We start from the raw sequence: 23,010 nt of genomic DNA, 5'->3' as shown, positions 1-23,010 counted from the left end.
TTAATAATAAGAAAATAAAACCATAAAATGAGGTATTCTTGGAATGAAAATGAGAAGGGAGCCAATCTCAGAATAAGTTCTTAAAATAACCTCGCTCGGGTAATTAATTTCAACAAGGAAAATTTCTAATTCCATGCTGATCAGCAAGAATCAGATGACACATCACTTATCACACCATATACAACAACAAAATCGCCTGAGCATAAAAAAAATTCAAAAACTTTGTATATTGAGGTATATAGTTTGAAAGAGAATATTATTCATTGAATCATTCAATGATCTCTCCCTCCTCTAAGTCTTCTTCTTCTATAACTTCCTGCTGGGGAAGCAAGCCTTCCAAATCAAGAAAATCATCGGGATTAGCTTCTGCGATTAGATTCGAGTAAGCGTCGATTATCCCTTGATCGAAATCAAAGTCCACGTCGTTGAACAGGGCTTCCTCGATAGCCTCGGTGCTCGAGGCCAAAACATTCTCAGACCTATTACTAGGTTTCGGGTGATGATTTGGGGAACCTAAATTCCCACGCTTCGTCATCATATCAAGAACCCGAGGATCCGAAGATCTCTCGTCTTCTTCTTCTTCTTCTATTTCTTCCTCTTTGAAAGGAATGCCTCGTGGGCTCATCAAACGATCATTGCTTTCGGAAATTTTGTGACGTGGTTTGCGAAGATCGGGACTATGAGCTTGTTTGATGACCTCAACATCGACGGTGTGCGAGCTGAGAAAAACATTTATGACGGGATATTCCAAAATATATTTGTTTTCTAATTGCTGCCGCAACGGAGCATTCACATCCAACTCGTGTAATGGGGATTTCGCAAGCTGAAACAATTAGAAGAAAAATGTATGTTATCTCAAATCTGTTTTCAAATTTGAAACCAAACTTAGCATCATTGCACGCAATATCTACTACCATAGGTTCTGATACGAACTGATATTTTTTCAATTCACTGAAATTTCTTCCTCATTCTAATTTCTCATACCATTTTCATTCTCTCGTTGAAAGGCTTTAGCCTTACCAATAAAAGGTCGCTATTTTTTTTTTTTTTTTTTTTTTTTTTTTTTTTTTTTTTAAGATTCAAAACCCTTCTTATTCACTCACTAACATCTTAGTATTCTCTACATAATTTAACCCTTAACTATACCTTATAATAATCAATATTATTATATCCTCAATGCCCAGGTTCCTAACAGGTTCTACTTAATTAGACGATAGACCACTTCTCAAATAAAATATATGAATTACAAAATTTAGGATTTTCAATGGGAAGTGCAATCTTAAACAGACCTTGGGATATTTTCGGAGGAAGAACTTGAGAGAATCAAGACCCTCATCACAAAATTTCTTTAGTTTATGATTCCAAGGCCCAGGCTGAAGGTGTTTCCCGATGATCGAGCCAATGACCGTGTTCTCGTCAATTCTGGGGTCAAGTTCATCATCTTTCAAAAAATCAGTTCATGTTCAAACCCTAACACAGAAAGATTTTATAGAATAGGATGGGACGAGCTATCTCACTCGTGATCAAGTAGCGCGACATTCGTGGAATGAAATCGCCACTCTATCGTCCAAAGAACACGCTTTTTCCTGAAGAAAACGACACAAACGCACCAACATCAACAAACACCAACCTCATGAGGAAAAAAAATATAAAAAAAAAAGAAAAAAAAAAACAAAATCAGCAGAGCCAACGACCTCTGATCGTATCGAGTCTGATTTTGCTCTCTCCTCGACATGCCACACGGAAGGAACTGAAGCTTGGTCCGGCGATCCATAACGACGCTGCGAAGCTTGTGCAAATGAATGGGTAGCTTAAAAAACTGAGGGTAAATGCTAAGCTTGTTCCTCAGCCGTTTCGCAGATTCCCCGGCGTTCTTTATCTCCTCCAACAAATTGTAATCTGACAAAAAAAAAACACACACACACACACACACAACCTCAAACACTTAAAGATTACAGTGTTTAGCTCAAAAATGTAATCTTTTAAATAAATTTATGGGAATGTTATTGTTTAGTTACTTCGGAAAAAAAAAAAAAAAAAAAAACACAACTAATACAACTCTATAATAACTTATAATTCTTTATCTGTATTTTTCTTTTCACATAGTAATTTCCTCTTGACCTGAATAATTCATGGAAATAAAACATATGAGTACCAATATTTGCTTGAATAGGTATACGTATTTATTTTACCGGAGAGTAAACGGGAATCGGAGAACTGAGAAATGGGAAGGAATTCGGTTCGGTTGCGTTTTCCGGTGCAGAGAGTTCGGAGCTTGTGAGCTTTGACGCAGGGAAGGCTACAAGAGCGAACAGAGCAACCAGGGCATTTGTATTTCCATTCCTTCAATTCGCACTCTTCGCACAAATTACTGACCTTTGAACGCTCTTTTACTTCCATTTCTTCTTGCTGTTCAATCTTTCTGGTCATCTGACGATAGCAATCCATGAATCAATGATCACAAGAACAAAACAAGAATAAAGAAAGAAAAAAAGTTCCTACCTTCTGATAAGAAAAAGAAAAAAAAAACAAATTTCAGTTTTCCAGACAAGAAAAATAAAAAACAACGAACCTCGAGAATGATCGACAGAAGGATTCGAAACCTCTTGAGGAATTGTGTCTGTAGTCGGTGTATGTAATTGTATGATTTGTATCCACTAAACCCTAAACCCTAAAGAAATTGGGAAGGATGAGTGGAATTTCCGAATCCAACTCATAAAAACCTAATTAAATTTTTATCATATTTTCATGGGAAAATGATATGCAATATTCATCTTTTTTTTTTAATTTTCTGAAATATAAGACATCATCCATTAATTTAATATAAATAAAAAATATTTCCCCTAAAAATATGTTATATTACAAATAACATCTCTCCGTTTATTTTTTACCCAAAAAAAAAAAAATTAACTCTCCTAAACGGCTAAACCATTGATGTTTTTCCTATTTTCATTGAGAAATTTCGTAACTTTTTTTTAACAAAGAAAGTCATTAGATGAAAAGGTCATACAATTACCTAGACCATCTCACTTCAATAATAAAACCAAATTAATTAAACGGTATTAAATAATAAAAGTGTAGATATTTTAAATTAGACATATGATTAGTAAATAATTAAACTAAAAATAAAATTTTAAAATATTCTCTTTAGCAAAAAATATAATGTGGTGACATTTAAGTATTGGTGTAAAAATTACATTATATTTGATGCAAAAATCACACTAAAATAGTGTTATCATTAAGAAAGCATTTAATCATTTCATATAAATTTAGTCAAATTGTACTTATTTATAAACTTTTCATTTAAAAAAAAAAATCAGAACATAGATACAAATATAATCATGTTTTTCGAATATAGGTTAGCAAATAAGATGTTTTTCACAAATAACATGATTATATTTGTAACTATGTTTTTCACAATATTACTAGTTTAGGTAAGCGAACTCGATCAACATGACTAAGACCAAGAGAACTTAAAAAAAAAATTAAAATCTTCATAAACCTATATATAATGGTACTCTATAAACAGGACTATGCAAGCTCATTATTTGACTTTAATATACACGAACAACAATTAAAAAAAAAAACACAGTTACAAATGAAATTTGTGTTAAATGATTAGTTAGTTATTATTTTAAATCAAGAAAATACGACTTTTAATTTTAAATTGGAGTTTTAAATCTTGCAATTAGTATTTATTATTATTAATATATATTAATTAATTAAGTAATATGAATGATATTATATAGCCAAGTTTATAGTTATTATGGGTCAAATCCATTAAGTTGTAAACTTAAGACTATTTAAAAAAAATTTAAGTTAATTAACGAGAAAGGTGATCTCCAATTAAATAACTTAATCTCTCTATAAAACAGGAAGAGATTAGGTTTTGGTTGAACTTGGCGTTCTTTATGATTTTCGCACACCAAAATTTAATTTACAACGGCTCCCATCACGAGATCCAAATCCTGAGCAATATCAAAATGAAAAAAAAAATTAAAAATAAAGATTAGGCTCTAACAAGGGGGAAAGTAACAAAAATGGTCGAAAACCACCTCTATCCATAGTCACGCACAATTGTACTAGTGTCGTGATAGTCTCTGCACTGACTCGGCACATATCATCCTTAGCGCAATCACACGCCATTTGAAGGAATCAACTCATACATTCCTTTGACGTCACCTTGTGCCGCACGCCATCAAATTTTGTCATGGGAGTGTATCGTTGACCTCCCATGCAGAGGATCTTGCAGGTCAAGCCTTTAGCTTGCTTGCTTCTAATATGTGTATCGCTCGACTCCGTGGTTTTTTTTGTTAAAGAGCCCAACCACTACCTCTCGTCTCCTGACACGGAGGTAAATACTCGATCCCTCACGGTTGACAAAAAAATACACTTTTCGATGAAAATCGAAAAACAAAAATGTGGCTATTGCGATAAAAAAAAATAGGAAAGAGCAAAGAAGAGCGAAAGGTTTCACCAAAAAAAATTCAAAAATATAGTATATACTCAATAGCATTCCAAACATAAAAGTACAATATTGTGACATAAGATCAAAAGTCAAAACTAAGTATACCTTTCTCATTTTGGATCAAATTATCGTGAGATATATAAAGAACTAATCACTTTTACAAACTTTTAATAAATAGTCGGGGTTCGGATAATTCTAACTAACTACTAATAACCATTTGCTTTCATATTTATTCTTGTAGATTTTTTCAAGTATACATTCTCCAGATTTTGATCCAATAGTAAAAATATTAATGCTTTAATTATTTATATTGTTCATTGCTCTATTCACAAACCACCCAATACGCAAACCACCCATTTTTCGTATTGAGTGGTTTGCGAAACTGAGGGATAATGTTTGATTTTTTTGAAATTGGGGGGATAAATCTTGCATTTCGATTAAGAACATGGGATATTATTATATTTTCCCAAACAAAAATAAGAATTTTAGAGTTATGTTTGTTATGCAAAGAATATGTCAACTTTTTATTAGGGAAAATATCAGATAAATGAATATGCTCAATTTTATGATGAATAAATAGCTTAAATTTACATTTTTCTTCAAATATATGTGATTTATGACTTACAAATAACGTTGCTTACATTTTTCTTCAAATGTATGCCTTGAGTAGGAGGATATGTTTTATGAAATACAATAAATATTTGATGAAAGGTAAATATCAGTAAATATTCACAATTTTACCATTGATTATTATACGAACATCTTCATTACTTTGACAAATTATTACAAACGTCCCATCATTTTAGTCACTTAATGATACCTTATTGTCACGGCCCTATAAAGTTGGCTGGGCCGCGTGACCAATCTGACCCAATAGTGCCCTCATTTTCCATGGAGGTTTTGGCCCAAGACACATTTGGGCCCAACAAGCTGTAAGACCAAAGGAGAATTTCGCTCTAAACACCTTCTAGAAGGTCTCTCAAGTCATTCAGACTCAAGAACCATCTAGAATGTGTCTAGGTTCAATGTATCTCCTAGGGAACATGTTAGAATGGGATATTTTTGTACTTTTCCCTTAAGATTCTAGAGCATTCTTTACTTGTAACTCTCCCTATAAATAGGGAGGCCATTTCATTTCGTGGATCATCAGAAATCATCCCAACATTCTTTGTATTCGAGGTATAATACAAATTTCTCACTTACAAACACTTTCGTTCTCGTTTCCCGACCATTCTTCCCTTTCTTCGCCTAGCTTTCCAGGCTAACTTAGCCCGTCAAACGAGCTTAGGCCGCACGGTTTAGTCAAACAAACTAAGCCCGTGACATTATGCTATAAGACCATTGAGTTACTCATGATTTTTATTACACAATAAATTACAATTTTGTCATAATTATACGAGCATCACGACGACCATAGTTTATTATGTGTATATAGAATAAGACCATACAAAATGGTACACAACACAAGATCAAGTATTGACGAAGAATGATCAACTTCCAAAATATCAAATGATTAGTTTTTATATTCCTCATTTATTTTCTGCTTCCAAGTTCCATCTAATGTCATCTAAGTTTATGAAATGATGTACAATTTATATATTACAATTTACCAAGGGTCAATTAAGCTCTAAACCAATAACTCATCATTATTTTAATGTTACAACACAAGTTTCATTTTATTAAAAAAAAAATAGCTCACAACATTCACCATAAATTCAATTAACTTATAATGTATTAAATTACTTTTAGTTAATTTAATTTACTGTGGGTCTAGTGAACTATTTTTTTTTATAAAATGAAATTTGGGCAATAATCATAGAAGGAGCTAGTGGAATGATTAGTTGCAACAAATTTTTGATCTACTGATGATAACTAATAAAAAGAGCAATAATGGTGAATGAAAAAAAAAATTAACAAGAGCAATAGCGAAAGAAGAGAGAAGACGTGAAATTTATAATTAATTTTTTCCTGCCGGTTAAGGTTTTATTCGAGTTAAATAATTTTGAAATTTATAATTAATTTTTTCGTTTGCATTTTAGTCAGGAAAATAAATTAGCACAATTTTTGTAATTAATTTTTTCTGAAAATCTTATATTGTAATATTTGTCTAACAAAAGGTACTGCACAGGTAACCAATACCAAGAGGGTAAACCGTTAGCGCAAGAATATATCACAAAATGAATGGTAAAAATCAAGGGATATTCATAAACAAATAATAAGAATTTATATATTATAGATACAAACTTGAAATTAAGAATATCTAATATAATATTGAATATACTACTAAGAAATTCGATATGATATATGAATGAAAAAAAGAAGTTATATGGTGATCTAAAATTAAAAAACAATATAGAAAAGGTCACATGCTGTTTTTCTTTAAATGTTGAAAAAAAAAAAAAAAAATTCATACTAATAATTTTTTTTTTTTAAGGCAGCTTCGCTGCAGTGGGGATTGAACCCACGACCTCCACACAGGAGATGGTGTGGAATTACCACTAGGATATTCTAGGTACCACCATACTAATAATATTAAATTCATGTTTTTTTTTTCTCATCTAGAGACATTATTATGACATTATAATTGTTTCCCTTAATCTTTTCCCTCTATCTTTTTGCCCTAAACTTGCGGAATATTTTTTCAAAAAGAAAAAAAAAATACTTGGGGAATATAAATATATATCAACATGCAAGTGCATAAGTCTGAGCCTCTGAGGAGCTATATGAAGATCCACATATCAAATCCTTGAATATTATCAGAAAACTTAACACAACCACATTTTATTCTATATATATAAAGAAAAACATACAAATTGGTACAAAACACAACATCAATTATTGACGAAGACTGATCTTTCACCGGACACCGGGGACGGTGGCGGTAATTTTGCCATCTGCGGCGGCGGCGGCGGAGACAGCCCTGATTCCCTCAAAACTCGATGGTTTTCCCTCGGAAGTCTCGTGGCTGTGCTCGGAATAAGAATTGTAGTAAAAATGAGCGTTGAAATGAGAAAAACTAATATTTTAACTGTTGCCATTTTCTCTATGTTTATCCCTTGCGCTGTGTAACGCCTTTTTATATAGGACTCTTAACGAAAATGAATCTGCTTATATTAATGCAGATTTGCAGATTATTCAGTGACCTTGTGAGTTAATATTCTTTATCTTCTTTGTTTGTTGTAATTGATGTCCATTATCTTTATAAAGACATAAAGCTACGTTCGCAAGGTTATTTTATAAATATTTTTTAGGATTATATTCTTCTCTTAGCATATCAAATATTTTTAAGGATTATATTCCTCATTAGTTTTATGCTTCCATCGAAGGTCTTGTAAGTTTTTAAAATGATGTATAATTTAATCTACTAATGATAATTAATAACAAGATCAATATCGAAGAAGAGGATAAGAAAGAGAACAAAGGACGGGATATAGATTGTCAATTTTAAATAAATACACGCAGACATGAGAAATTGCTAGCTAGAGCTTTTATATATATATATATTTTATATTTTCAAAGCGAAATGAAAAATAAATGATATAATATTACCTTGATACCCGAAATCAAAGAGAGGAGCGAATATATAAAGTTAAAGCCCGAATAAAAACTAAAGGAAATATTCTAAAAGAATTAAAGAGCAAAATACAGAACGATCTTAAAATAGAAAAAAGAGCGATAACGAATAGTTTGGTTTTAGAGCCTTAAACAAAGGGAATTCGGCCAAAAAAAAATTCCAACATTTAATTAAGGATATCATCCACACAAAGAATGAGTTATTTATAAACAGTCATGATCTAGAAGCAAATTATTTTGTTTAATGGGGTATATTCAACAACGAAAGAAAGGAAATTTAAAAGGGATTTCAACACAGATTTGACTCGTTTTTACGAGTGATAGGCTTATGTCTTTTATGTTTGTTGTTAAATCAAGAGAAAGTAACGACAAAAAGACTAAATATTTTCAAATTATAATGTTTTAAGTACTCATTTTTTAAAAATTGTGGAATAAATACTCAAACTCAATAATTTGTTCCTCCGTTAGTGACTCGGTAGATAGTATTTATTAAATGAACAGCAAGAATGTATTACGTTATATAAAATGCATTTTTTTTTTTAGCCTAACATTAGATATATAAAATGTTTTAAAAAATATTAGATAAATCAATTTTAAATAGCTTAAAAACATAACAAAATATAAAAGAAACTCATTATCAAAATCAAGCCCCAAATACGAAATCGAAATCCCTAAACCCAAATCCTCATAATCACTAAAAAATAGAGAAAGAATCTCGTCGTCGTCTGTTCGATAATGGTACAGGTTGTAATGCTTATTTTTGGCCTCTTTTTGGTACATTTTATGGTGTGTAGTGTGTAATGCCTATTTATTGGTACAGTTTATGGTGCACATGTAATGGCTATTTTTGTTATATTTTATGGTGCATATGTTTTTATGGCAAAAGTCTTCGAACTATACTATACTGACCAAGCTGATTGGAATAACTGCATTTTCATTGACTTAAATAACATTACATGTTACAATACGACTTTGACCGAAGTAACATTGACCAAAAACAACCACAAAACCAGGCACACATCACACTGAAATAAAGTTACACAAATAATATCACAACTGTTACATTAGCTTAATTTGTCAAATCAATTTTTTAAGCTAAATTTTTTTTAGCAACATTGCTCTTTAGTGGTAAGCCAATCTCCATCTTGTTGCTTAAACATTAATCATTTTTTTTTTTACATTTTATTGCATTCTCGTTGGTTGAAAAATAAGTGAGACCCATTAGCTTAGTTTATAGCCAATTTGCTCTATAGAGCTAATTTGCTCTACCAAGCAAATAGCTAAAATGTGCAACAATGGTTAAGTTAATAACTTAAATTTTTCATAATTGCTAGCAAGTCCCTCTTTTTGCACCATTAAAGATGCTCTAACACTTACCAAAATAAGCACAAAACCAACAAAATTGATCTCCAATTGAAGCTTCGACATTTACTCTTTTTTCTAGCTGATTCTTCTTCTTCATTGCGCAGTGTGATGTTTTCAATTTCGAGTTTCAACTAGTTCAATATTCTGAGCAAACCAAGTATCACTTGCTTCGATTTTGCGCAAATTTCGGGTCTACCCACTATAAATACTTGCATCCACTCTATGACTTAATTAAATTAGAAGATACCACTCATTAATTTATGAAGAATACTTTAAAACCCAATTACCACCATTGTTGTCCTTACCTTACCCTTGTAGCAGCTCACAAACCTCCTCCCGGAATTCTGACCAGTCCACGAAGTCGTCTCAACCCCTTTACTCCACAGAAGCATGTCCGACCTTTTGTCTGTGAAAATTCGATCTTCGGTGTCGATTATCCATTACTGCATGACCCTCGTCGACTGAAGTTGTTGCAACGACTTGTGAAGGACGAGTTTTTATCTTCCATTAGCTTAATTTTGTGGTTTCAAAGAAGAAAATGAGATTCTTAGGGCTTTCGAATTTGGGGCTTTTGTTACTCAATAATTTTTCTCACGTTTTATTTGTTATATTTCGAATAACATTTGTTTTATTTGCTTTATTCCAACCGATAAATTACTAAAATTGAAGACAATATCTCTGTTATCATCATATTAATCCACGCGTATCAACATTCACTAAATAGAATATCATCCAATAAGCTGTTAATTAACCATCAAAAAATCACCTATCAAAAAAATAAAACAAAATTAATTTCGAAATTCTCGTGGTTGGATTAGTTGGCATTATTCTATGATCATCACTCAAATCATCATCATCTTCATCATCTCTCGTGAACATCCTCCTCCAAACGGGGAGGCGGAAGAAGAAGAATCTGTCCCTCTCCACCACCGAATTTCCATTACCGCACCCGAACGCCGCCACAACATCAGACATGGCCGGCCGCCGGTGCTCGTCCTCCGACACGCAAGCGGCCGCCAGCGCGAGGAGCCTCCCGACGGCCGCCAGAAGCTTCCCCTCTGGCGGCGCCACCCTTCCGTCGCAGACCTCCGCCACGCGTTGAGCGACGATCAGCGGCACTGCCCACCGCACGGCCTCCACCGCCCTCTTGCCGCTCAGAAGCTCGAGAACCATGACGCCGAAGCTGAATATGTCGTTTTTAGGGCTCAGATCCTCCGCCGATGTGTAGCTGGGGTCCATGTACCCGATCGTCCCCGCCGGACTAGGACACACCTTTGAGAGGTTTTGGTAGAAGGGTCAGTGTGAATTGTTTATAGGGAGGACTAGTATGAATATTGAAGTTTTTAATATTGCATAAATACTTTTTTGAAAATAGATTAAATAAAAGTAAAATGTATGCTTCATACTATTAAGACTTGTATAGTTTTTTAATATTTGAATAATTGAGTTTTAATTTTAATAGAAGATAATCATTTATTTACCTGCTAATTACACCCAATTTTTTCTTTTTTTAATGGTGCTATTTTGGTCTATGTATATATATTTTTTAGTACTTTGTTCCATAATCTGCCGAGTATTTTTAGTCCATTTAAAAAAAAAAAAAATACTCCGACACCTAATCTATTTATTCAATTAGTAGTCTTTTTTGGTCCTAGAAAAAAATAAAGAGAAATTTAACACATAACTTAAAATACACATGGAAACCAAAATAACTCGGTTTATAATTTTTGAAAAGTATAATATGGATAAATAATATAAAATTGTTTCACTTGTGTTTAGGGTCAAAATAAAATTCAGTTAGTTTACTTTATATAAAATAATAACGTATTTTAGTTTGTACATATATATAAATAAATAAATAACTAAAATGACCAAAAGAGATGCTAAATTACTAAGTTATGTTCTAAGAGCATCTTTAAGGACTAAAATAAAAGTAAATAAAATTAGAAAATTTAAGGAGGCTTACGTGAAGATTCTCCGTCACTGGCGGCGGATAATTTTCCGACCAGAATCGCACCGCCAATCCAAAGTCCGCCAACTTTGCCGAAAATTCTCCGTCAAACAAAACATTCTCCGGCTTCACGTCCCGGTGCACCACCGCCGCCTCCTCATGGAGGAACCGCAACGCCGACGCCACCTCCACCGCGATCCGAAGCCGCGCCGGCCACGACGGCGGCGGAGCTCCGGCGGCTCGGAGGAGGCCGCGGAGAGAGCCGTTGGGCAGGTACTCCGTGACCAGGAGTTCGGAGTCGGAAGAGTCGTCGCGGCAAGTGCCGAGGAAGGTGATGACGTGGCGGGTCGTCCTCGGGAGCGACGAGAGGACTCGTATCTCGTTGCGGAGGTCGCCGTGGTTCGGAGTCTTGACGGCGACTCGGCCGCCGCGGTGGCTCGGAAGCTCCGCCACGAAGACTGAGCCGTGGCTTCCTTTTCCGACGAGTCTCGCCGGTGAAAACCCGTCCGTGGCTCTCACGAGCTCCTCGTACTCGAAATATTCCTCCATCTATCTATGTTTTTTTAGTAATCGCAAACTAAAAAGAGTTTTTGACTTGGGGTTTTTTTTTTATGTCCTATGTAGTCTTTTTATGACAAATTTTTTTTTTCTCTTCTTTTTCTTTTCAATCTTTGGTATTACTGTCGGCGACTTCTTTATATATGTTTCAAGAATTTATTAGTTTTATAGTAACTCAACGTGGCGTGGCCGTACACATATGTATATACATGGATTTTTGTTGTAATCTAATTTTGTTTCATTTGTTGATAAAATACATAATTATTTATTTAATTGACTTTTAGCAAATTAATTAATCATATCGGCAACATTTTGAATTTCAAATGAAAAAAAGGCTAGTTATAAAAATATTATATATATATATATATGTATATATATTTGGTCTCATCTACTAGTTAATACGAAATTATGATATACATGTAGAAGTTGCAGCTATGGAAAAAGGCTATGTATAGGCTATGTATTATTGTGACATTGCTTGTAGTATGTGACAAAGAGCGTGTCTAGGGTTCGGGAAAAATGTTAATCTAAATTCAATCATGCAAGCATGATTGTTTAGGAAATAAATAATGAGAAATTAGGCTCGTTGACACTTGACAGACTTTAATCGCTTTTTTAAACCTTCCAGGATGAAGAGAAGATCAAACCACGTATCAAACTTGATTTACAATTTGGGAGCATATATATAGTACCGTTATTAATTTGTGATAATATACATGTAATATTATGAGGGTTGTATTGGACTGAATCATGCATATGCTAGGTTCGAAATAGGTCCTTAAATTGGATCTTGGCCTGGTTTGGACCATTTTAAATAAACTATTCTTGCTATTTTTTTTTATTTTTTATGTTTATACTTTTATTACACATTTTACTAAAGAATACGTATAGCTAAAAAAAATTAAAAATATACTAAAACATTATATTAGTTGAGAGTTGAGACGTTCAACTCAAACTAGTCTGTTGATATCTCTTAGAACTAACAGAAAAAGTAAGGATTAATTCGTTTTAGCTAGATCGTGGTTTTAATTTTGAAACCGCTTGTCTAAGTACACGTACGTATGATCAATGATGTATATAGACAGTACTTTCACTAAATAGTTCTGTAGGATAAATACTTGATTTTTTTTTTCTGGACGATGAATAATGAGAATTTGGATTAACCATTGATAGTCTGATGAGAAGGATTAGAAAACATTGAATTTTGCAAGGCAGCGGTTTGAACGTTTCTTTAAAATTAAAAGAAAAAAAAAAAATCCTCCGAAACCATATACAATAATTTCCATGCCATGATAATGACCAAGCTTAGTGTGCTTCTGTTCCAAGAAATAAAAATTCAATTTTTTTTGTTCTTCTATTCTTTTAATAAAATTGAATGAAAAAACAGCATTCTCATTCTCGCCACGAGAGTACTGAGCTCAGCTAGCACCTAGGCTCACCAATTTATGGCTATGAAAGGGCTTACACAATTTTACAGCTCTTTCAGGTCCATATTTTCAGAAAATTTTCCCAACCTACCTCCTCGTTTCAAAAACCTGAAAAAACTTAACTTATCATCTTTGTTCAAAAAATATATTTTTTTATGCTTGTTTATTTATTATTATTTACAGTTTTATTTGACTTGTTTTGTTTAACTGTTATGACTCCATCAAAATATTTCTCAGTTATTCTTAGTTTCCCTTAAAAATTAGAAAATAAAGTATAATTTATGAAATATTTTAAAATTTCAGATATTCAAACAAATCAACAAACTGTAAATTTAATTTGTAGAGGTCCTGATCTTTAATCGGTCGCTTGCCTTTTATCTTCCTACAAGGGTTTGTTTAGAGCACGAAAAATATGAGAGAAAGTGAAAATTCGAAGAAAAACGAAAATAGTAGAGAAAATGCATTAGAAAAATCAAAACTATTTTTTATGTTTAGAAATAGTGAAAATCAAGTTTCTCTCTTATTTTTCTCAATTCAAATAAAGCTAGAAAAACACAACGAATTCTCACTTTTTTCCTAATAATTTCCGGGTTCCCCACGGACACTAGCTAAGAGTTGTCGGCTTTCTAGCTATTAAGTAAAATCTAATTGTTCCTTTGCACCAACAAAGGCACAATGACAATGCTTTTATGAAGTCATTGGCTCGACCTCGACATCTCGCGGGACCCAAGGTAGGTTTAACCTCGAAGAAAGGTTGAGCCATTGCTTTAGGCTCATACTTTTGAGAACTTTTGAATTTAAAATACAAGTTTGTGTTGATATTTTGGTGATTTTTTTTGTGCTTTATTTTTTAAAATAAGTGTTTCAAAACATAGGGATACCATTGCTATATTGACAATTTACCGTCAAATTTAAAACTCTACTTACGATTTTCATATGTTATAAGTAATTGAAAATTTGAAGTTTATAAATGTGAAACCACGCAAAATTCATTAAATATGTATTATTTCAACATGAAATGTATGTATATTTTTACATATTTTTATATCTCATCAACTCGCATCAAGTCACTACAGCTCACCGAGCTACAGTGACTTGCGACAAGGTGCGATGACTAGCAACGTTAGAATCTAATTACATGATAATGAGATCTAATTTATTTATGTAAAGAAGTATGTAAAAAAAAAAGTACATAGGCTCCAAATTTTCAACGTAAATATGTTGCTGAATTTTTTGCAATTTCGCACATAAAAAATAAAATTTCTCAAATATTTTCAATCCTACATTATATAGGAGTGGAGTGTAGGACAAATCAAACATAAATAATAAAACAAAAATCTTTTTAAGCTTTCTATGTGTTGGTTCGAAACTTCGGATTATACCAAAGAGCAACAAAGTGACGTGGCCAAAAAGTCCCACACCCATTCTCGCACAGTCGCTTATTAGATTACCAACGGGAACGGAACAGAAGACAGAGTTGGAAAGAGTTGAACGAAGCAAATGTTGAACCGCTTAGGGTTATACAGTTCGACTATTTCCCACTTCTCCGCTTCACCGTCTTCTTCTTCTTGGCCTCTCAATTTCAGACCCAATTGCTTTCCATGCCCTAAAACTCTCCACCAATCCATGATTTCTTCTTCTTCTTCTTCTTCTTCTTCCTCTGCGCTTCCATATTCTGAATCTCCTCGCACTTGCTTCAGGTTCGTTTGTGTTTCCGTGTGTGTGTGTGTGTGTTTTTTTTTTTTTTTTGTTTATTGTTTTTTAATAATTGGATGCCGGAAGAAAAAAAATAATAATCTGAAGTCGCTTGTGTGAATTGAACTTGATTTACTGAATTGGCGATTTGAATTGGATTATGTCATGGACTAAATTGAAAAATCGAAAATAAATGTGGTGTCTATTTGAGGAGAAGAATTGTGGAACTTGGGGGTTTGCAGAGCTTGATTTTTTTTTTTTATTTTTAACACTAATCAAAGCCGTGTTAAAGCGACTGTTTTCTTGTGCAAAATTTGCGATTATCTTTATTCTCTTCTGCTTAAATTTTCTCCGAATTCGCTTCTGCCCTATTTGTATATAACTATGTACTCTTTTTTTTTTGTTTTTTTTTTTTGGGTTGAAGCCAACAAGAAGATGATCATGGGGGTTCTTCAGAGTTAGTGTCCTCAGTTCCAGGTTGTTATTTCACCCACTTCTTTTTTTTTTTTTTTTTTTTTCAAAGCTTTGCATTGCAGATAAATTTCCTATTTGATTCATGTATTTTTTCTCCACACACACAAAAAAAAAAAAAAAAAAAAAAAATCAACACCAAATATACTATGGCTGGGTTATAGCATGTAGATTATTCTAATGTGATATCGCATTGCATCAACAGACACTTATTCAGGAAATTCCTGCAACTAATGTGTCAATTTTTCACCTTGTACCATTTGTCACCAATATATTCAGTTAGCTTTCTAAGTATCAGAACAGAAATTAAAACCTTTTTTTTTTTTTTTTTTTTTTTTTTAAGAATCTAAGTGAGTGCATATTTCACAGGGTTTTTCCTTTGATCATGTATGTACACCAATTTTTTTTTTTTTTTTTGGTAGCGTTACTCTTTCTATATGTATCTCCTTTAAACCACGTAACTTATTCTCTCATTTTTTTTTTGGGCATTGTTTTTAGGCGGAGTTGCTGCGCTGGGAAAGTTTGATGCCCTTCACATCGGTCATCGAGAGCTTGCAATTCAAGCGTCAAAAGCCGGAAATCCATTACTTCTTTCGTTCATTGGAATGGCGGAAGTTCTTGGTTGGGAACCCAGGTATTTTTATTTATTTATCATTTATTTATTTATATTCTCAGAGGCCTTGTAAAGAAGCTTTATTGCAGCCTTCTTTGCCATATGTATATATAGCTTGTATTGTAGCAATACACTCCTATGGCTAGTCCGTTTCTAGTGTAAAACTTGTACCCACCTTATAACTATTTCGGGCAATCTTTTAGGTCTAAAAGCTGCTTATGTGTCTTTAGAGAATTCAGTCACATTTGCAACAAAAGACTGAGCGTGTGATCTTTGTGTCAGCATATTTAGGATTAGGAATCTCGATTGAACTCTTCTTCATAAACATACTGTAAATAGTTCGATCTCGGAGAATAAGCCCTGTCGAATAGAGAATTTTTCTTTTCTTTCGATTGTTGTAAGGACCGCTTCTACGAAGACTAGTACACCTTTGATCGTGAAGTATCGAATCTGTTTTTTTAGCTCTGTAAATGTGAATTGCGTGAAAGTAGTCCAAGAGTTTTATAGAACGTTCTTGATGGAAAACAAAAATGTTAATGAAAGATAACACTGAATTTAATTGGGCCCTAGTTCGATCTCGGAGAACAAAACAGAGAAGTATCCGAAAAAGAAAAAAAAAATTAAGATTATGTATCAATTTCCCATTCACATGATATTCTCTGGATGTTCAATAAAGCATTTATTTTCATTTTTCCCGTACAGGTTAAATATAGTTGTTCTATTTAACCCATTTATTATTGGTAAATTATGACCAGGCCTCCTATAGTAGCACAATGTGATCGGAAACGGGTTCTTTCCTCTTGGGCCTCTTTCTGCGGCGGCGTATCTCCTTCCGAGTTTCAGATAGAATTTTCAAGCGTTCGACATCTTTCGCCTCGAGAATTCGTCGAGAAGCTTTCCAAAGATCTTCGAGTCATTGGAGTCGTTGCAGGTAAAAAAAAAAAAAAAAAAATTCACATCTTGTATTTTCCGTTAACTTCTTTTCGAGCCCATCGGATTCAACTAATTGTTCATCATCATCGCGGCAGGAGAGAATTACCGGTTCGGATACAAAGCCGCCGGAGACGCTGCAGAGCTTGTGAAGCTGTGCGAAGAGTACGGTATGAAAGCCTACATAATCAATTCGGTCATGGACTCGAATCGGGGATTTATAAACATCAATTCAACCGGTAATAATAATAATAGTGATAAAAATAAAGACAGAGGACAAGTTTCTTCTACGCGTGTTCGTCGCGCTTTGGCCGTGGGAGACATCAAATACGTGTCGCAGCTTTTGGGCCGGTCTCACCGCCTTGTGGTTCAAGAAAAGAGCCGAGAACGGTTCGCCCGAAACAAGCATAAGATCTCTGCCTCGAAGGCCTGTTTGATGAACTTGGCTCCGAAGGAGGGTTTATACGAGAACTGTTCTTTGTTCTTCGGCGATCAAGTAGTGACGTGTAGAGTAGTTATTGACCCGGCCAGCGTCCATGTAGAGATTGATGATGTGGACTCTTCTGCTGTTTTTGGCTCTGCAGAATTTAAAGTTTTAAGCATTGAATTTGATAGTACATGATATTCATTATTTTTTTCTCTGTTATTAAGTTTTATGTGATGAATTCAAAATACCATGGTTACATTTGACAGATATATCAATTGTCAAACAGAAATTTGATAGAAATTCTATAGAAACTTGAAATGTACTATACCCGCATTGTAACCCGTTTAACCGTTGTACTCGGTTACATAAAATATCGTAAAATTTTGGAAAATATTGCGAGGTTACCGAGCCGGTAATCGTTGATAGGTAACCGACTATAGCTTGGTGCATATAATGAAGAAAATCACTCGTTCCTGTTGGAAAACCTCAACAAAAATCTCTAGTCTAAAATAAAAAAAAAATCTCGATTCCGCTCCGTACCGCACTTGACCTTTTTTGCGGTATTTTTTTTTCTAACGGATTCTTCAATTATTAACTTTTATTTCTGTTTGATTAAGTTGATTTATAGAATTGAATTTTCTATACCTCCAACTTATTCAAAATTCATTGGTTAATTTTTTTATTTATTCTTTGATTCTTGATCCTAAATTTTATTCTGAACGCTTGACATCTTTGTATAACTTTCGGCGATATCTCAAACGATTTTTTTTTTTTTTTTTTTTTTTTTCTGAATTAGCAATACATTCTTGTCTATAATTTGTAATTTTATGTTTTATAAGATGACTCGTATTCTTGATGGACATTCAAATTAGCGATGGTTTATCCCTTGTTGTAAGAGGTCATTAAAAATAAAGACCAATTGTTTTGATTTTTTTCCATTTTAAATATCGACTCTTTATATAAGCTTGTCCCGTCCCTGATTTCCAGTCCTCGAAGGTTTTTCCTTTCACTGCCCTTTTAGCGGCTCATATTTAATTACGAGGTTCGTTACTTAGCTAACTGTCTATTCTAAAACTATATCCCAATATTACCCCTATTTAGGTATATTCTGATTCTGTTTTTGGTTTGATTTGATCCACTCTTAATAAGTCTCTAACTAACTTCATCGACATTCTTTTCAACGGGCAAGCGGTCAGAATCTCAAAAAAGCACGCATCTCTCTCTTTTTCCATTTTTACCCTTAAACTCTCGAGTTCTACACTCTACTTCCATAGGACAAAACCGTCATTTTACCTTCTTAAACACCGAAAGTGAGTTTGAGTTTGACGTGCCTCGCTATCGCCAACGCGGCTTCCCCAAATACACACGTGTCAATACGTAGATTGTGTAATGCTCGTCCACAAACCTCCTCGAATCTAGTTAAATATATTGTTTATATATTCTTTTCAGTTTAATTTGTAACCAATAAAGTAAGGATCCATAAAATAAATGATTTCAATTTTAAAGTCGTGTCCTTTGAGTTTGAGAGTGACTTAAATATTTTCTTTTGACAATTAGAAAAGACCACGTTACTTGTGCCTTTTTTTTTTTTTTTTTTTTTTTTTTTTTAACGCGGATTTCCAATACACGACTTATCACCACAGCCTATCAAATTTACTTTCTTCATCTAGAAGAACAGAAATAGATAAAATAACAGCTTGTGACAATCCGACTCATTTACTTCAGAGTTGGCATTTATATTGCATTTATATAAAAAAAAATTTACAATTATATACATATATATATATATATTAAATGTAGATACCTACCATCTATAACACCCATAAACTCGTGAGTCAATTAAACTAGGAACAAAAATTTTAAAACCCTAAATCTTTCGAGATTAGAACTAATTTATTACTCTTCAGGGCGTTTAACAAGAACATAAAAAAAGAGGGTTTTTTTGTTTTGTTTTTTTTTTTAGTTATCGTGCGTGTTTGTTTCTGGTCGGTTGGGCTGTCAAAGAGGAAGAAATTGACAGCCCGACTTTGTTGAACGGAAAGATCCAAAGGAAGAAATTCAAGGTATGGAATCATAAAAAATATCTATCTATCGCCATACTCGAATATACCCAATTATTATTCTCTCCTCTACTCGTACTTTTTGACGCTTTTCTGATTCCATACTCAAAATCTCTCCGCGTTTTCACAGCATTCGCATTGATTGGCATTCATATTCGCACCAGAGATTCGTCTCGATCGTGAGACACACACACACACACACAAATGGGTTCTCTGTCCGGAGCGATTCAGAGACCCCTCGTCGCCGCTTTCGCCGTCGCCGTCGCTTCGGTCTCCACAGAGCTCTCCGACACATTATTCCCTTCTTCCCATTCCAACAACAACAACAATAAGTCTCAAACCAAGCCTTCCAAGCCCAATTCGCTCTACAACCTCACAAGCTCGCACTTCGTCGGGAAAATCCCAGTCCCCTCGTCGCTTCCGCTGCCACGTGTCGCCTTCCCGTCCCGCTCCCTCGCAGCCCCGAGCTCGGTCTGCTCATCGGTGGCCTCGTCGCCGGTGCTCCGCGATCTCTTCCGGTCCGCCCGGTCGGTCAACGCGCGGGGGCGGAGTCAACGGGCAGACGAGGATGCGCTGCCGGCGGCTTCGCCGGAGGTGATGTACAGGTGGCATTTGGCGGAGGGTGACGTGGCGGGGGATTCGCTGTCGTCATCGTCGGAGGAGTGCGTTTTGGAGAAGTCGAGGACGGTGGTGGTGTTGCTGGGGTGGCTCGGGGCGAAGCAGAAGCATTTGAAGAGGTACGCGGAGTGGTACACTTCGAGGGGATTTCACGCGATCACGTTCACGTTCCCGATTTCGGAGGTCATGAGCTATGGGGTCGGTGGGAGAGCCGAGGAACATGTCGGTTCGCTCGTCGACCACTTGGCCGCTTGGTTGGAGAGCGACGAGAACGAGAATCGCGGGAACACTCTTGTCTTCCACACCTTTAGCAACACCGGATGGCTAACGTGAGTCTCTCTCTCTCTCTCTCTCTCTCTCTCTCTCGTGGTTTGTAGGTGATTAGGATGTTTATGATCTCGAGAATCTCAATTAGGGCTACTGGGGTAAGTCTAGCGGTCGATTGACAATGCCTGTTGGGGTTTATTCCCAAATCCGACCTATGATCAGAAAACAAAAAACACGATTAGGAAGAACAAACTTTGTCGTTGCAGATTCTCACTAAACCCAAATTCTGGAGGAAAATGTATTTACAGCTCTCTTACGCTCTACAAAAATGTAAGTTCTTTAGTCGTCAAGCCGATCAATTAGGCTCCACACCTCAACAATGCCAGGGCTTCGTGGATTTTAGACGGGTTTAACTAGAACACCACGGTTATATTGTCATTCCTAACACGAGCCTATTAGAAGTTGGCTTCACTATCACCCAAAAGTTAGCTCGTACGTGAAGGATCGCATAACGCTATTATTTAATTAAAATGTGGAGCTTATTTATACACCCCTTAACGCTTAGGATTAGACCCTTAAGGATCTCAAATCGAATAGACAGTTCAAGTCATGTGTTTGGTCTAATAGTAGTGGTGATTCTCGTGACCTTGTTAGTCTTTTGTCATGACCTTGTTAGTCTTTTGTCCAATTTTCTCTAGACTCGACAATCAGGGCGACCGGGGTAGTCTCGCGATCGATTGATAATGTCAAGGCTTTGTGAATTCAAGTCATGGTTATGAATAAATAAAGTCACGAGTCACTCCTAACACGAGCCTATTAGAAGTAGGGCTTCACTGTCATCCAAAAGTTAGCTCATATGTGAGGGATTACCGAATACGTAGAAGAAACACAAACGCATTGCTTTGACCCAATCAATGTGGGGCTTTCTGATACATCCCTAGCACTTAGGATTGGACATTTTGGAGAGTGAAGTTTGTAATAATGAACATCTACGGGTTGCCCAACATAACAACGCGGTGTGGCTCTGAATAGTTGCATAGCCTATATACCCAACCAATGTTAGACTTTCTGCTAGAGCACAAAAACGATCACCTGGTCCAAAAATAATGGGATTCACTATGAGACGAGTGAGCCATAATACACCCATCCCAGATGAAGAGACCTGACAAGAGATTCAAGAAATTTGACAATTTTTGTGCAACTTGTTTCAGATACGGCGCGATCTTGGAGAGGTTTCAGAAGCAGGACAATTCTTTGATGGGAAAGATTAGGGGATGCATTGTAGATTCTGCACCCGTCGCAGCACCCGATCCACAGGTAAATAAAAAAAAAAAAATCTCAGTTCGTACTTTGATGATATGAACGAGCCTATAATAAACTGTTTGTATATATACTAATCTGCAATCGATTCTCGACTCTACGTAGGTGTGGGCTTCGGGATTCTCTGCAGCTTTTCTGAAAAAACACAGCATAGCAACAAAAGGGGTCATTAGCTCGAATGACTCCAGAGAAGAAGCGTGGAATAGCAACGAGGAAGCCGTGGAGCTAATAAAACCAGCAGTGACTGAAACCGCTTTGCTATTAGTCCTCGAAAAGTTCTTTGGCGTGGTTTTGAATCTTCCTACAGTGAACAGGTAATCATCCATACAAAAAAAAAATGTCAACTGTGACTAGATGTTCGTACATTCAAGGAAACTGATATGAACATCTTTCGATACATTTTTGTTTTCGCAGGAGGCTTTGTGATGTCTTGGGATTGCTTAACACGGAGCAACCGAGCTGTCCACAGTTATATATCTACAGCTCGGCCGATCGAGTGATTCCCTCGGAATCGGTGGAGTCGTTCATCGAGAAGCAAAAGAAGTCCGGGCGAGAGGTCAGGGCTTGCAACTTTGTTTCCACGCCTCACGTCGACCATTTCAGAAACGACCCCGAACTTTATTCGTCTCAGCTAACTCATTTTTTGGATTATTGCGTTCTTTCTTCGTGCAAGAAAACCCTCTCGGTTCAACCTGTTGAATTAATAAATTCCTAGTCTTAAAATCATTCTTTATCCTCTCTACCCCAAACGTAGAGGATTTTCATTGATTCATTTGTGTAGTTTATAACAACAAAGAATTGAAAACAGAATATAATTTATACATGTCAGTGAAGAATACTGACAACGCTTCAAGTCTTGAATTGTAAAGTGAAAGTCATTCTTGTTCAAGACTTTTTCCCTTTGGTCAACAATCCTACTTTAACAGTTGAGAGAACCATTAGTAGGTTGGTCAAATGTTGTGAATTATATTAAGGTTATAATGGGAACAAATTATTGTCTCCCCTTCAAACATTTCACGTAGGAAAAAACTTTTTATTTTGCTCAAAAAAATATTGATATTTAATTTGCATGTTTTGAATAATATATTGATGTAGACGGTTTGAGAGAGAGAAGCTAAGCAAAAACAACCAGTCAAATATCTAAAAAATTCACAAAAGTTTGATGTAGACACACTAGTGACTACAGTGTTTTTTGCATATTTACAGAAATTATATCACTGTATTATATGTTGATACAAATAATGAAAGGAGAATAATTTACAGTTAA

At 35.0% G+C, this 23,010-nt stretch overlaps 3 protein-coding genes across 5 annotated transcripts; 2 read left to right on the top strand and 1 right to left on the bottom strand.

The window, feature by feature from the left end:
* Positions 1–65: 65 nt before the first annotated feature.
* On the bottom strand, positions 66–2,762 carry LOC149394425 (HIT-type Zinc finger family protein). Its single transcript, XM_089616965.1, has 6 exons — positions 2,573–2,762; positions 2,193–2,430; positions 1,695–1,899; positions 1,518–1,586; positions 1,290–1,422; positions 66–823 (listed from the first exon to the last, which is right to left on the bottom strand). Exons 2-6 carry the CDS (start codon positions 2,428–2,430, stop codon positions 269–271), a joined length of 1,200 nt encoding a protein of 399 aa, XP_089473091.1. The 5' UTR covers positions 2,573–2,762; the 3' UTR covers positions 66–268.
* An 11,967-nt stretch (positions 2,763–14,729) lies between these two features.
* Positions 14,730–17,803, top strand: LOC149394424 (FAD synthetase 1, chloroplastic-like). 2 transcript variants are annotated; one of them, XM_089617376.1, is made up of 6 exons: positions 14,730–15,042; positions 15,462–15,514; positions 16,007–16,142; positions 16,877–17,052; positions 17,150–17,221; positions 17,307–17,634. In XM_089617376.1, exons 1-6 carry the CDS (start codon positions 14,843–14,845, stop codon positions 17,486–17,488), a joined length of 819 nt encoding a protein of 272 aa, XP_089473502.1. In that variant the 5' UTR covers positions 14,730–14,842; the 3' UTR covers positions 17,489–17,634. The 2 variants fall into 2 exon arrangements, with proteins under 2 accessions (XP_089473502.1, XP_089473501.1); XM_089617375.1 differs by having other exon boundaries at positions 14,732–15,042; positions 17,150–17,803.
* Positions 17,804–19,433: 1,630 nt separating this feature from the next.
* LOC149394423 (alpha/beta-Hydrolases superfamily protein) lies at positions 19,434–22,816 on the top strand. 2 transcript variants are annotated; one of them, XM_089616490.1, is made up of 5 exons: positions 19,434–19,541; positions 19,669–20,485; positions 21,635–21,740; positions 21,849–22,057; positions 22,158–22,816. In XM_089616490.1, exons 2-5 carry the CDS (start codon positions 19,743–19,745, stop codon positions 22,456–22,458), a joined length of 1,359 nt encoding a protein of 452 aa, XP_089472616.1. In that variant the 5' UTR covers positions 19,434–19,541; positions 19,669–19,742; the 3' UTR covers positions 22,459–22,816. The 2 variants fall into 2 exon arrangements, with proteins under 2 accessions (XP_089472616.1, XP_089472617.1); XM_089616491.1 differs by lacking the exon at positions 22,158–22,816 and having other exon boundaries at positions 21,849–22,061.
* The last annotated feature ends 194 nt before the right edge of the window (positions 22,817–23,010 follow it).

Source organism: Urtica dioica, chromosome 6, assembly GCF_054948205.1.
Source record: "Urtica dioica subsp. dioica isolate 48M chromosome 6, U.dioica_male_clone48M_v1_H2, whole genome shotgun sequence".
NCBI classification, from domain to species: Eukaryota; Viridiplantae; Streptophyta; class Magnoliopsida; order Rosales; family Urticaceae; genus Urtica; species Urtica dioica.
This window is presented reverse-complemented; position numbering and strand designations above follow the sequence as displayed.

What these genes read in the sequence shown, in the direction of transcription:
- LOC149394425 (XM_089616965.1), bottom strand. Translation starts at nt 2,430, where the DNA reads ATGACCAGAAAGATTGAACAGCAAGAAGAAATGGAAGTAAAAGAGCGT. An exon ending in CAGACTCGATACGATCAGAG is followed by an intron (nt 1,587 to 1,694) that starts GTCGTTGGCTCT and finishes CGTTTTCTTCAG; the next exon opens with GAAAAAGCGTGTTCTTTGGA. An exon ending in TCCTCCGAAAATATCCCAAG is followed by an intron (nt 824 to 1,289) that starts GTCTGTTTAAGA and finishes TAATTGTTTCAG; the next exon opens with CTTGCGAAATCCCCATTACA.
- LOC149394424 (XM_089617375.1), top strand. Translation starts at nt 14,843, where the DNA reads ATGTTGAACCGCTTAGGGTTATACAGTTCGACTATTTCCCACTTCTCC. An exon ending in GTTAGTGTCCTCAGTTCCAG is followed by an intron (nt 15,515 to 16,006) that starts GTTGTTATTTCA and finishes CATTGTTTTTAG; the next exon opens with GCGGAGTTGCTGCGCTGGGA. An exon ending in GTTCTTGGTTGGGAACCCAG is followed by an intron (nt 16,143 to 16,876) that starts GTATTTTTATTT and finishes AATTATGACCAG; the next exon opens with GCCTCCTATAGTAGCACAAT.
- LOC149394423 (XM_089616490.1), top strand. Translation starts at nt 19,743, where the DNA reads ATGGGTTCTCTGTCCGGAGCGATTCAGAGACCCCTCGTCGCCGCTTTC. An exon ending in TCGCAGCACCCGATCCACAG is followed by an intron (nt 21,741 to 21,848) that starts GTAAATAAAAAA and finishes GACTCTACGTAG; the next exon opens with GTGTGGGCTTCGGGATTCTC. An exon ending in AATCTTCCTACAGTGAACAG is followed by an intron (nt 22,058 to 22,157) that starts GTAATCATCCAT and finishes TTGTTTTCGCAG; the next exon opens with GAGGCTTTGTGATGTCTTGG.